Source organism: Malaclemys terrapin, chromosome 16, assembly GCF_027887155.1.
Source record: "Malaclemys terrapin pileata isolate rMalTer1 chromosome 16, rMalTer1.hap1, whole genome shotgun sequence".
Classification (NCBI taxonomy): Eukaryota; Metazoa; Chordata; order Testudines; family Emydidae; genus Malaclemys; species Malaclemys terrapin.
This window is the reverse complement of record NC_071520.1, coordinates 27,952,153-27,966,451: the sequence shown is the minus strand read 5'-3', so window position 1 is coordinate 27,966,451 and position 14,299 is coordinate 27,952,153. Positions and strand designations below refer to the sequence as shown.

At 55.8% G+C, this 14,299-nt stretch overlaps 1 protein-coding gene across 2 annotated transcripts in view; it reads right to left on the bottom strand.

Moving 5' to 3' along the window:
* The window catches only part of SH2B3 (SH2B adaptor protein 3), a 96,610-nt gene that overhangs the window by 12,073 nt on the left and 70,238 nt on the right, over nt 1-14,299 (bottom strand). For both annotated transcript variants that reach the window (XM_054006548.1, XM_054006550.1), the window contains exons 3-4: nt 4,159-4,260; nt 2,070-2,161 (exon numbers count right to left, since the gene is read on the bottom strand). In XM_054006548.1, coding sequence (XP_053862523.1) covers nt 2,070-2,161; nt 4,159-4,260 — 194 coding nt within the window. The remainder of the gene's footprint in view (nt 1-2,069; nt 2,162-4,158; nt 4,261-14,299) is intronic.

Sequence of the window (14,299 nt, the reverse complement as noted above, 5' to 3'; positions counted from 1 at the left end):
GATTCGGCTGCCAGCCCTGGAGCTGCCCAGGGGTTGACTCAGTGCACTGGAGCAGCCTGGGAGGCCCCCTCGGCTTGCAGCAGATGCTGTATTCAGCCCCCACCCTCTCCCTGTGTTTGAGGTAGGGGCAGGTTTCCCTGCTTCGGATTGGGCCTCAGCTCCCCCTTGGGTCCCGCTGCACCGTCCCTGCCACTGAACAGCCTGGGAGCTCTCGGGACGGGGCTGGGGTGAGCACTCGGCACGATGGGGCCCTGCTCCTCTGGGCACAGCTGCGATGCAAACAGGAACCAGAGGAAAAAGGCACCTGCTGCCCTGGAAATGCATCAAGTATCCCCCAAATACACGGGGGCGGGGAGAAGACCTCAGGGACCCCTGGAATGGTGCTGTGCCCTCTAAAAGCTACTCGAGCTGACCCCTGCCCAGACCCCACTATAGGGGGTGGTTACAGCCCCTCCCCAACTCCCCCATAGGGACCATCCCCATGTGCAGCAGACTGCACAGCACCCCCAGCCCCTCTCTCCCCGGCCCAGACAGCCCCAGGTGTCTGGGCCTAGATCTAGGAGCCCCACTGTCCCCAGCCTGCCAGGGGCTGCGAGGCCTGTCTCTGTGCAGTCAGGACCTAGGTTCTGACCAGCGCTAGGCCCTAGCGAGGGGGAATCCAGGGCCAAGGGCTGAAGCAATCCGCGGGGCGTCAGTAGGGCCAGAGTCAAACCGAGGCACGCTGGGTTCCCACAGGCCAGGCCGGAAGCAGGCCCTAAGTCATGGGAACAAGGAGCACAGCAGGGACCGGGGAAGCAGAGCACTCCGTAAATCACAACAGGGCTCGGCCCTGACACACCACAGGGTATTTCAATAACAGGAAGCGCCTTGCTCGCAGGACCGGGCGATAGCCGGGCCAGCCGGGGCTTCCGGCACTTCCTCCCCAGGGGGCGGCACTGCCACCTCGCTGCGCCAGCCCAGCGCCCCTCAGAGCCAGGCCCCCCTTCTCCCCTTCCAAGCCGGGATTTGGGAATCACGCCAGCCAGCCCCTTCCGGGCGCTTTGGGAACATAGGCCGACAGCTCCCCACCACAAGCCAGGGAACCACAGTCCCGGAGCTCGAGGCCCAGAAAGGGGCAGCACAACCCAGGCTTCGGGGCTCCCCGCCAGGCCCTGCTGATTCCTTCCATCTCGCTCAGGGCTAGGGCCAAATTACTCCCCAGTATAGCTCCCGCGCCCAGGTGAGTCATACCAGGGATGTGTCTGGCCCAGCATGGCTGTGCTGGCTCATCACTAGCCCAAGGGAGCCCGGCTGTCACCTGGAGAGCCCAATTCTCATGCAGTGGGTGGGCAGGGGGTCAGGACGGGGTGAAGCCTGTGCCCCCGCCCTCAATCCACAGGGGTGAGCTTGGCCTGGGAAACGGCCAGCCACACATGCAGAGCAGACCCTGGCAGCCTGAGGGGTGAGTGTGTCCATGGGGGGAGTAGAGCCATGTGCCCATGGGAGGAACAGCCTATGAGGGGAGATGGCGGGAGAGGAGAGCAGCCCAGAGACTCCCCTTCTCACCGGGCCCCCGCCTGGCTCAGGCAACGGGACAGTTCCATCTTGGGATTCCCAGAGCACAGCTCTGCCCGGACCTGAGCCCCTTCCCTTCCCTTGGACTCCAATGGGAGCCAAAGGCCCGGAGCACTCAGCAGGACTGGGCCCTACATGGGCAATGTTTTCAGGAGCTCAGCTGACCTGTCCCGTGCACTCGAAGGGGATCAACGCTGCCCAGTCACTGAGAAGCAAAAAGAGTCAAAGGTCCATGTCCTGATGGGGGGGAGGGAGGTGGAGTTTGGACCGGGGGAGCAGGGGGAGGGTAACAAGGGGCAGCTCCTCCATGTTCTGGCCTGGGCATCCCTTCAGCTCTGCGTGGGGAACGCGTGCACAGGCGAGGCCCGCTGGAGTCCCAGGCTGGGGCCCAGCCCCCACGGAGGGAATCGCACCCATCGAGTGTAAGTGTCAAGAGCCAACTGTTCCCAGTGTCACATGAACTAGGGGTCAACCAAAGCCAGCGCCCAAGCAACAGGCCCTAGCGCGCTCCTTACCCTCGGGTCATACATTCTTTGATTTCGGCTGTCCAGGAACTCAGCTGCTGCTCGTCCCCAGCCTCGAATACAACGTCTGTGCAGTTATTCACCTAGACAGGAGAGAAGGCGAGTGTTGGACGGACTCCTCGTGGCACGAAAATACAGCTACCTTGTCCCACCCGGGTGTCCACGGCCCACCCCACAGGAGCGGGGATTTCCGCTTGGGTCCTGAGAACCAGCTACAGTATCATTTCCTTCACAGCCTCTCCCACCAGCCCCTGGGAGTTCCCTCTCTGTTCTTCCCTCTGGCTCTCTGCTCCCCGGCCCCGCTCTCCCTCCCACCCCGGCTGGGCAGCCGTCTCCAGTGGAAATGATTCATGGCCTCTGCAGCGGAAAGGAAGGGGAGGAAGGAAACTTGTGTGGGGAAGGCTCTGGCCCCAGGGTGGGGAGATCTGGGCTGCTTACTTCCTAGAGGAACTTGGCCACTGATGGCCTCATATTCCACCTGCCCCTCACAGGGCCCACATGTCTGGGCGGTACAAGTGACTGTGGTCAGAATGTTGTGCCTGCAGTCAGGAACCGCACCATGGCCCCTGGAGCCAGTGGTTCTCAAACTGCAGTGGCCCCCAGAGTCCTGGCTAGCTCTGCGACTTGTACCCAACTGTTCTGAGGCCATGGGGCAGGACGTGCCAGCCCCTGGAGGGAGAAGACTGCTCGGGGAGAAGGAGGCCAGGCAGCAGGGTGGCACCAGGAGCAGAGCAGATGGGAGGGGGAGACATGTGCTTCGCACAGGGCAACCTCAGCACAGACAGGGGCCAGAAGCCACAACTCTGGGAGCCTTGGTCCCCAGGCTAAGGATGGGAAACTTCTAGCAGAAGAACAGGGGCAACTAGGAGCGACGGCTGCCTCACCGGGTGCCCACAGCAGCATGGGTGCAGCTCTGATGCCAAAAGGAGAGGATACATGGTGACAGACCGTTCTCCCAGCTCTGGGATTGGCAGCAGGCAGAGAAGGGGATGACGGTCTGGGGAGGGGCTGGTGCCAGCTCAGTTGTCCCCTCTTGGGGAAGGAATGGACAAGCGCTGCTATCAAGAATCTGGTCACTGCAACGTCTACAGAACAGCAGTGGGGGCGGGCACCAAGGAGGGGGTGACAGATGACAAACTGGCTCCTGGAAGCCCCCAGCCCAGATGCTGCCAATGACACTGGTAGCATCTACCATCCTTCTGCTGGTCTCCAGGGGGCCAGATCCCCCCCAGCCCAGTGCATTATCCACACAAGGAAATACCCTGCATCTAACCAGGGTAATCTCTAATCTTACGAGCTGAGAGAAAGCTACCAGGGAAGGCAGCGGCCGCGGCCTGAAGGAAACACCCAGCCCAAGCAACAGCACCCGCTCCCCCCCACTCCCCCGCAAGCAGAAGAGGAACTGAAATTTGGCATCAGAGCTCCAGCAGACACGTGCTGCGAGGGGAGAAGGAAACCCCAGAGCCTGGGATGTGCCCTGAGGCCGCTGCTGAGCCGTGCAAGGAGGCTGCTCGCCCAGGCAGGAGCCTGGCTCTGCCCCACTGCACACTCGGCCTGCAGGCCCCGGGGCTGTTTGAACAGCACCTCCGGCACCCATTTGGAGGCTGCGCCCGCAGGGAGAGCCACAGAGCCCACGCTCGCTGTCCTGTACACGCCCCAGAGCCATCTCTAGTGACAGGGCCTCTGGGCTCCCCACCCCAGACTCAGGAGTCTCTGCCGGGCCCCTCGGTGCTGGCAGGACTAGAGCTGGGGATGTGGGCAAGGCTCTGTCAGAGGGCACCGCTGTATGACAAGCAGCAGGCACTGGCTGGCACAGCGTGGGTGTTAGCCCTGTCAAGTGCCCTCACTGCCCCAACAGCTGGGAACTGCTGGCCTGTTTGAACTCAGATCACCGACAGGGGCAGAGAAAAAGACACAGATTGAGGTCACATGTTGGGCCGGCCCTGGAGTTTCACAGAGCATTCGCTCCCTGCTGCAGGACTCTGTCCGGGGCTCAGAGCCAGGCAGTAGATCTCTCCCGCCCCCATCCCAGGGGTCCCTGCCTGTAGAACCCTACTGTCAGGGGAGATGCGGGCCCTACCTTGAGTACAAAGGTATTCAGGTTGTCTGGCATCTCGAGGCGGGTGCATCTCCGGATCTCTTGGACAGCGGAGGAGGTCGTGAGCAGCTTGGGTTTGGAGCACTGGAGAGAGAAGGGAGAGAGATCGCTGAGTGCACGTAACCAGAACCCTGGCACCCGGAATGACATGGAGCCCACCCGGAGACTCTTGAGGCTGGGCCTCATCCTTCGCGACGCTGAGCACCCTCAGCTCCCACCACCCGGCAACGGAGGGTGCCCGCATGTGGCAAGAAGTGCGCTGCAGGGAAAGCACCAAGACCTGCTCCTAATGGTTGGGGACCAGGGGGGAGAAATCACAGACTTCGGCTCCCTGCTGACCTGGCTGAATTGATACTAGCAACCTTGTGGTGAAAGGCTCTGGGTCCTGCTTCCTGTCTCCAGGGCCATCCAGCATATCACCCAGCAGAGAAGTACGTTGCGTGCCAAGATAGTAATATTCTATGGAGGAAGGTTAAACTAGTAAACAGTTCTCATCTGCTCTGCAGCACTGCATCTTGGCTGCTGTTCGTGACCCCTGCTGGAGCCCATTTTGGCTTCAGTTAAATGAGACAAACTTCAGAACAACTTCTGAGGCAGCCCCTGGCATTGCATTTTAACCTCTACTGTCCAGATCTGCAGAAACACAAACCAGTCCTTTGTGCTTAAGCAAATAACTGGCACAAGCTCCCAAAACAAGGCAGCGGCTCTGCAAAGAATCCCAATCAATATATTGCACAACATCTGGCCCTGGCACCCTCCTCTCAGACACCCGGCCCAGTCAGCTTCCTTGCAACCTCCTAATGGGATCAAAACAACGGACACGGCCTGAGGCAGCCGATCTCGAACACGAGCTGTGCTCTTGCTCCGAAGCTTGCAGATCTGGGCTCCTTGCTTTACCTCAGAGCCTCATTGTTTACCCCTCTCAAGATCTACATGTGCAAGCAATTGCTTTTCAATCAACAATCACTATGGGAAAGTACTGCAAAAGTAAACTCCATTACCGCATAATCTGGTTCCCAGATGCAGGCTACGTTTCCTCTCACAAGTCAGGGCTGCCAAGCTGCACGGCCCTGCTGCCATACGTTCTCTAGGCCTCCTAACCTTTCGTCTCCGGCGTTCTCGGAGAATTAAACCATCAGCCGGATTTTCAAATCCCTATTTATAGGCCAGACTGCACAGAGCGCAAGTGGAAAAGGCACCAACGTTTCCAGGGCTGTTCTCAATTAGGCCTTTTGTCGTAGTCAGAAACACTGCAGTTTTGATGCCGCAAATCAGGACCCAGTGCTCAGCCAGCATGAAAGGTCTGCATGACTCCCTGTACCCCCGGGCAGGATGCTGCCAACAGCTGTCGAAAACAGAAATTCTCTGCGGCGGGCGGGACTTCAGTGGCGTTACACCAGGGGAACGCTGGGCCTATGGACTTGAAAACGTGACATGGGATGCAGCTCGTTAAGCTTAAAAGGCATGATCAAGGTTTTCCAAAGTGGCTAGTGATGCCCAACTAGACACACCTTAAAGGGGCCTGGTTTTCCGGGCAAGGACGATCAGTGTTACAAACGTGTTCTGTCTGTGTACACGTAAAGACAGATAAGGTGCCAGTAGAAAACACACCGCATCGCATGGCTTTGCTGCGATGAGAATGTCGTTGTGCCCTGCAAATGTCTCCCTCTGGGCAGCTCTTTCCATCAGCTCTGAAGATGGGGTTGGACGCACCCGGAGATCCCTTTAAGGTGCCGGGGTTGGGCACCCAAACTCAGTAACCCCTTTGTAAAATCTTGGCCTGTGCGTTTTTCAACCCCCACCCTCACCCCCCGTTTCGTTAGCCAAGTGACTAATACACAGGAGAAGATTAAAACTCCATGAATCCTAAACAGCGAGTTTACTTGTCACTGTGTTGCCATTTGTTTAAACCCAGATTTGGCCCCAGACAAACAGACTGGAGAAGAATTTAGGCCTTCCACTTAGGAACTGGCTCAGAGAGTTCGTGTTGTGCTAACTGGCCAGAATTCCCACCGCCAGCATCAGCAGCACATCCTCACATTTTCCTATTCCCGGACATCTAACGAGAACGCGCCTGGGTCCGATCTATCCTGGCAGCCTTGGATACATTCCTGACTCTTGCGTGGGCTGCTGCGCTGGCCTCTAACTGAAACATCTGTCTGATGACACTGAAAATCCTTGAAGGCGTCAAAAGGATCCCAGGAACTGCTGCTCGGCTGGGCTGCTCAGCTGTGGTTTAAAAGAACGAGCACTTCTTCCCTCTCCCCTGGAGAAGTTTCCCTGAGCTCCAGGCTCCGGACACCCTTTCAATCCTAGTAATACCTATAGGTTTTATAGGGTGCTCAAGGCCTTTGTCGGCCCAGTCCAGGGAGGGGGAATTCCACCCTCTGAAAGCTACACAGAGTGCACAGGACTGGTTTAAATAGGCAGAGGTGGAAGGAGCCAGTTGACCTGACTTCAGTAAAAGGGTAGGGGCCCAGACAGCCCTGTTGCAGGAACATCATTGGTCAACCCTTAGAAAAGGGAGGGACCAGAAGGAATGAGGCCAACCAGTCAGGGGGGACGGGGTAAATCACACAGTGGTAAGAAACGGGAAGTGCCAGTCTGTTGGAATCCTGGGACGGTGGGTGGTCTCCCAAAGCAACAAAAGGCCTGCCCCCGCTGATGAGGGAGAGCCACAGGGGTCTCTACAGAGCAGGTACAGCCCGGGCAATGGCAGGGCAAACATTCCCCACCCTTTCCCACCATCACCTGCTTCATTCCAGCCTTTGCTTCTAGCAAGGGGGCCAGTTAATACTAACTCGGCAGGTGGTTTCTATGCTGTGAACACCCATCCACTAAAAACCCTCATGCTTCATGGCATGAGCCAGCCCCTGTGAGGGGTCAGGAAGGAACTCCCCCTAGGGGCAGGTCACTCCATACATGGCAGCTAGGGGGGTTTCTTGCACCTTCCTCTGAAGCAGCCTTGTCAGACAGAGGACCTGGACATCAGCTGAAGGAGCACTGCTGTGATCCAGTTGTATTGACATCAGTAGGACTAGTCACTGGGGAGGAACCTGGATGCTCTCTCTGGGGCAGGAAGAAACAGACTCAAGGGGAAAAACCCAGTGGGGATCAATTTCCATTTGTCAGAATAATGTGGCTTTTCAGATGGGCCGTATGTGTGAAAATACTAGCGTCATTATTACTTCGTCTTGTGAAATCCAGATGAGCAAAGCTAGTTAAGGAAGGAAACTGAGGCAGCGAAACCCCTTAATATTTTTACCAGAAACCCTTCGCTTAGAATCATAGAATATCAGGGTTGGAAGGGACCTCAGGAGGTATCTAGTCCAACCCCCTGCTCAAAGCAGGACCAATTCCCAACTAAATCATCCCAGCCAGGGCTTTGTCAAGCCAGGCCTTAAAAACCTCTAAGGAAGGAGACTCCACCACCTCCCTAGGTAACCCATCCCAGTGCTTCACCACCCTCCTAGTGAAAAAGTTTTTCCTAATATCCAACCTAAACCTCCCCCACTGCAACTTGAGACTATTGCTCCTTGTTCTGGGAGCAGTTACTAGCCTCAGCCAATGACCTGGGCTTTTCCACCAGGATCTGAGTTAACATCTTTGGTTGGCATGAGCTGCATGATTCATTGGTGTCCAACAGAGCAGCAAGGAAATAATCCCTGCAAAGCTGCTAACAGATGGTGCCTTAGTGGCCAGCGCAGAAAGTGGCCCTATGCCAGATCGTCCAGCCCTTGAGAATCGGGGCAACTATTGCCTCAAAGACTGTCCAGCCCCACGCAGAGACACTGTGTGTCACGAAGTCACCGGGCAATTCTCTGGAACTACTCCATACGAAGCCAGTCAGGACTCTGGGGGAGCATGTAAGCACACTGTCTCCAGGGCAAGAAGCTTACACAGCTTCAACCTTCCTGGGCCTGACCTTGGAGCATTCAGCAGCCCCTTCTCACACCGTGCGCTTCCCACAGCGAGTCCGCACAGGCGGAGTCCTGGGGAAGCCAGAGGGCCCTGCACCCCAACTCCGCAGTCAGACGTGACTCTCAGCCAGACAGTAAAACAGAAGGTGTTTTAGATGACAGGAACACAGTCCAAAACAGAGCTTGTAGGTACAGAGAACAGGACCCCTCAGTCAGGTCCATCTTGGAGCCAGGGAGGCCAGAGCCCCGTCTGGGCCCCCTCCATTTCTCCAGCCAGCTCCCAACTGAAACTCCCTCCAGCCCCTCCTCTGGCCTGTGTCTCTTTCCTGGGGCCAGGAGGCCACCTGATCTCTCTGTTCTCCAACACCTTCAGTTGGCACCTTTGCAGAAGAGGGGCCCAGGCCATCAGTTGCCAAGAGACAGAGCGTCGGCCATTCTCTGTGAAGACACCATCGCCCTGGCTTTCTAGGGCTCTGCAACAATCACACCCCCTTATCCCACCACCTAGATACTTAAGAACTGCATAGGGGAAACCGAGGCACCCACACAGTATTCAGAGAAAACTGTAAGAACATTCCCACTTCACCACACTGTGTCAATGGGGTATTTAGTGAAGGGAAAACATGCTGAACAAATGCAATTCTAAATTAACAGTGGCAAAGCTGGTTTGGTTCAGCGTCTGCGAAACCCCTCACTCAGACAAACACAGAGATTCAGTCTGAGGCCCTGAACTCGGAGCAGGCGGACGCTGGGGTCTCAAACCAAGGGAGTGGGGAATTATGCTCGTCAGTTTCACCCCCAGATTGCTCAGCCAGCCTCATCCAAGCGCGTGGAGCTCACTGCCAGGAGAAGAACGAGGCGCAAGGGCAAAACCTGCCCCGTTCGAGGGCTTGGGGGTGGGGGGAAATGCTGCAGGGTAGTTCCCTGGTGGCTTGGATTGAGCCGGTGTTAGCCTGAGCAGCAAAGTGCTGCCTAGGTCTGAGAGACACTGAACTCCGCACCGCACTGATCGCTGCCCTACCCCATCCGCCCAGCTCCAGGGCTGTCCCCTGCCGCGCCACCGTTCGCCCAGCCCCAGGCAGGGAAAGCTCCTCTCCTATCTGGCACTGCCAGAGCATCCCACGGAGTCACTGAGCAACGTCCTAGAGCGTGCCCACTATTACCATGCTGGGACAGGACACACACAGGAGGCCATGCTGATGAGAGGCCCTGAACTGGCCATTTCCCGCCCGTCACTGTCCACCAGCTTTTACCCCCACCCACCTCCAGCTCAGCAACAAGGCAGAGACAACAGGTGCACTTTGAGCTACGGCCCACAGGTCACCAGCGTTCACCTGGGCTTGAGATGGTGCATTCCACGGACGTTGCCAGAGCAGCTCTGGATTTACGCCCGCGTGACAGGGCAGAATCTGCCCCCGGGCTTCTCAGTCAACCCACAAGAGTGAACTACTGAGCTGACGGCGATGGAAGCAGCCCACGAGAACATCCCGAAGGCAGGTCACAGGTGAGATGGAGGGAACAGCTGGGCCTCACTAGGGAGAGGAAGTCAGTGCTTTGAATAGCACCCGAAGCAGCCGGGACGATTTCGCTCTGACGTCACAGACGCCACGCGTCGGACACAGACTCACCACCGGGGCCTGGCAGGGACTCCTGTCCTCCCAGCCCCCCGTGGGCCGCACTGCACAGCCAGTATGGGGATTTCACAGCTTCCTCTGGGAGTCAGGATCTGGGGCAGGAAGGAACGCTGGCCGGCTCTGCTGCAGCTACTCCTATGTTCCTGCCATCCCCCGAGATGGACCTCAGCCCAAGCCCGGATCCAAACCCCTCAGGTTCTGGGGAGTTCTGCTCTGCATCCAGGGCCTGCCCTCTGCCACTTGGGCCCCTCTTTGGCACTTGCACTGCACGGCTGGGGGCAGGAATCGCGAATGGAAAGCGGAAGGGCAGTCACTGAAGTCGCACAGAGGCCGCACCGTCTGACTCCGACATGAGAACAACCCACACGCAGAATGTTGCGCTTTCTTCGTACCCTCCGGGAACCGAACCCCATCAGGGCACCATCACAGCAGCCCTGGGAAGGCTTCACCCCTCTGCGTTCCGGCAGGCAGACAGTTCGCTTCCCGTCCAAGGGCCCAGTCCTGCTCCCATTGAGGGCATTGGGTGTTCTGCTGCCGAGGCGGGACTGGGCCTTGGAGAGTTATTTTTCAGCCCACCATTCCAAACTCAGACAGAGGCTTTGGCTTCTTGGGGTTTGTTTTCAGTCAGTTTTTCCTACGCCCCCAACGGGAAAAGTCTCTGATGTTGGGTTTCCCGTTCTTCTGTGCGCATCTGGGAGCTGGGCCATCTGCAGGGCAGAGTCTGAGGATAGATTGGACGAGCTTTCGGGGAGAGGAAGCAGCAAAATGTGCCCGGACAGAGCTCTGCTGGGGAGAGACAGGGGTTCTGCTCATTGCTTGGGAGACATGCATGAGAACTGGATCGACACGAAGGCCTGGAACCGGGGTCTGCGATCCCTTACTTGTGGGAGGTAACACTTGCTCATGGAAGTGGCTCTGTGGAAGCTGGGAGAGGGGGCTGCTTTTGGGAATCAGAGCCACTCATGCAAGTAACGCTTTTCCACCAGGCACCAAGAGCAAACAACAGCCAGAATCGCCTCCCCTGAGATTAACCGGACAAGACGAAAAAGAAGAAAGGTAAAGTCTACAAGAGCACGCCCAAGGCACATGCTTGTGCTAAACAAAAAATGGCTGCCGAGGGTCCTTTGAGATTTAAAGGCGCAGTACACAGCAAGCAGAGGTGTCACTATTACATAGCAAGGGAAGCCACAGGCCAGATTGGGTTTGTAGGATCTCCCCAACCCACTCTGCTGTCCCAAAGTGAGGGGGCCTCAGAAGGAGCAAGCAGTGGGGACAGGAGGAAGGGGAAGCAAGAGTTATAAGCGACAATATCCCATTGTCATGCAAATCGCTAGTGGCAGTGATGAGCCTAGTGATCCAGAGGGATAAAGACCAGGAAAGAGCGACAGAAAATCTGCAAGAGAGAGAGAGAGAGGCACCTGCACCTAACAGTGACTAATTAACCCCTCCAACTCCCATATCGGGTCAACAGCATCAGCATCTCTGTTCCAGGAGGAGAAACTGAGGCACAGAGAGGCGTTTAAATGACTCTCCCAACGTCACCCAGTGTTCCAATGTCAGAGCTGTGATTCGGGCTCTGGAGAGCCTGGCTCCCAGCTCTGCGCTATACCCAGAGCGGCCATCGCTCCAGGCTGCCCTGTGTCCGTGAGCTGGCCCGACAGGCTCATACGTGGATGCTGCTGAAGGATGTTGATTTTATGCCTAAGCCTTGCGGCTGACCTTTCCAAAGCCAGCTTGGGGATTCCTGGTGGAGACGCAGCACGAAGGAAGAGGCTGGGGCGTGTGAAAAGCTGGCTCGGCGGGGTCAGTGGAAATACAAGGCCCTGGAATAGCCTCTACCCCTGCCGGTAGAAATGAACTCCCCCACGGCTGAGAGCTGGAGCCATTTCCTGAGGCTAACCCGTGCCACGGCACATTCCGCTTTCCCTGGGACGCTGCCTGCGGGCGTACAGTCGGCAAACGGCCCAGCACAGGGGATTTACGGTCCCTCGGTGGCTGGCCGGGCCAGGCCTCACCCCCCACACCACAGGGGGATGGGAGTGACGCAGAACAAAACCAGTGACAGAACTGAAGTCAGAGGCTACGGCGCGGTACCAGGGCAGGTACTGGGGAGTGCGGAGATGTTCTGGGAGCTCGGCTCACTGCTCCAGCCTCTCGCCCCCCAGCCTGGCTGATCACATGTGCCGACTGCCCAGCACGCTTCTGAAACCATTGGGAAAATGTCCCTATTTGGGTGCTCAGAGCAGGCCCAAACCCCCCAGCACTGACCCCTCTGCTCCCTGCATGGCTTCCTACCTATCCCAGGAGCCCCATGGCATGAAACACCCTGGGCCAGCGTCCCCACTTGGATGCACCAGAGTAACTCCACTGACTAGGGCAGGCTGTTACAGAGATGAGGTGGGTGAGAATATCTTTTCTTGGACCAGCTTCTGCTGGGGAGAAAGACGAGTCTCTGGAGTGAGCTAAAACATTTCAGTCTAGTAAATTGGGACTTGTTAAAAAGGAAAAAAACAAGAACACAATTATCATCCAGCTCCCTGTGAAGTCTGACAAAATACAGATGTGACAAGCGACTCCACCCTGCAGTTCTCACCAGGCAATCTGCATACAATCAGGAGAGTTCAGCGTTGGCTGGTTTTAAAGGCTTCTTGTCTGCTTGGGTTTTGGACATCAGGTCTTTGGCTCTCAATTCCCATTGGAAGTCACAGAATGGAATGGTCAACAGAATTGGGCTCCCAAATCCCATCTGTGCCTTTCAAAATCACCCCCCTTATCTACACTAGCAGACTCCATGGACAATTGAAAGGATGAAGGCAACCCAAGTGCCACAGACGCGAACCCCAGTTAACAGATAGGGGAGGTGATTTTGATTCAGATTGATCACAACTCTTCACTCCTGGCTTATTTTTCTCAGCAGCTGTTTAGGAAAAAAGCCTCCTTGTTAAGGCTTCAACACCTCCAACCTCTTCAGCTGAGGACAGAGAAAGTTCCCTAGAGACATCTCCGAGTCATCCAAACAGTTCTTCAGCAAAAAAAGAGGGGGCTAAGTCAGACCACAAACAGAATCTCCCTTCTCTGTCTAGGAGGGCGGAGGGCATAGTAGACCCTTATCACAACATACAAGACAGGAAGAAAGGGCACAAGGCACTGATCTCTCCCTTGCATCTCATCTTCCAGCACCAGAGGCTTCATACAGCTGGGGATGAATACAAATATTCCAGATCTCCAGGAGACCGTGCCAGCCTCATAGAGCTTTAACATGACTCACTTGGCTCCTGGGAGAAAACATGGTGTGGATTTCAAGTTTGGAGCAAAACCCAGAGCAAGGAAGCATTTGTCATGTGGTTGGAGTTTTGCAATTCAAGTTCTCCCCAGGTTGGGTGGTGTGTAATTTTAACAGGGTAGCTTGAGCTCATCGCAGGACCTGTGGGCAGAGGACATGGGAGGTGGGGAGCTCCTAGACCTCATCTGATCACTCTATAGGTCTGTAGGTGATTTAAAAACAAACAAACAAACCCACCCACAAGTTGCATTTTTAGTTAGTAGTAAATGTTCAAAGCAGACCAGCCAGATGCACTGGCCAGTCAATCCTGTCTGAACAGTTTCCTTGACATACAGAGAACAGGACTGTGGATTCATTGCCATTTAAGGTATAGAACAGGTCCTTGATCATTAGAACAACAGGAACAGGGTTTAAATGGTGCCTAGACCTTGCTGGCCCAAATGTATGTCACCCACTGATAGTAGGTTAAAATCCACTTTTATTTAATCATTTTATGCGGCTTGCTTGCTTTTTGGCTTTTCACTGAGCAGAAAACAGGCCAACCAGTTTCAGTTCCTGGTTCTCAGGCATTCGCACAAGGTTGCAAGGATGTTGTTGCAAACACCACAGTCACATTTACAGCTGTGCAAACAAACCCTGGTTTCACACAGAATTGAAAAAAAAAATCACGGAAACTTTTACAGTGACCTGACGTTTTCTAAAAGCCTCGTTATTACGAAATCGGTACCTGGGACATGCACTAACCCGGTGCTGTCCCTTTAAAAGCCGCCCTCTTCTATAAACAGCACAGGGGCCCGACAGGAACAGCTCGAGACAGCTGGCTTCACAGGAACTGCCCTGCAATGTACAGCTCCACAAAGGGTGGAATTAACAAAGTGACCGGAAAGTAACAATAATAGAAAAGGGAGCTAATGCATTTCGGTTAGAGAGACAAGGAATACAATAGGCAATGGAATGAGGCCATGGACACCTTTATTTAACAAAAACCTGCACTCCAGTATTCTCAGCAGCAGTCCTCAACCACTGCACCAGTGCTCATGTGTTTTCAGCGGTCACCAAGAGAACGGTGGGGACAAGAGACACCCTAAATACGCCCTACCTAGGAGGTTAGCTGATCCACCCGGCTTTGGGGATAAAGTAGGAGAAACAGCAGGAAAATGAAGCCATCTAAAAACCGAAGGTTGAAGGCCAGACGTAATGCACGACGAACACCAGTGTTCTACAGTACGGGCCAACTACACGGAGGATTCAGAAAACCGCGACAGCCTAAATACTAATCCAATGAC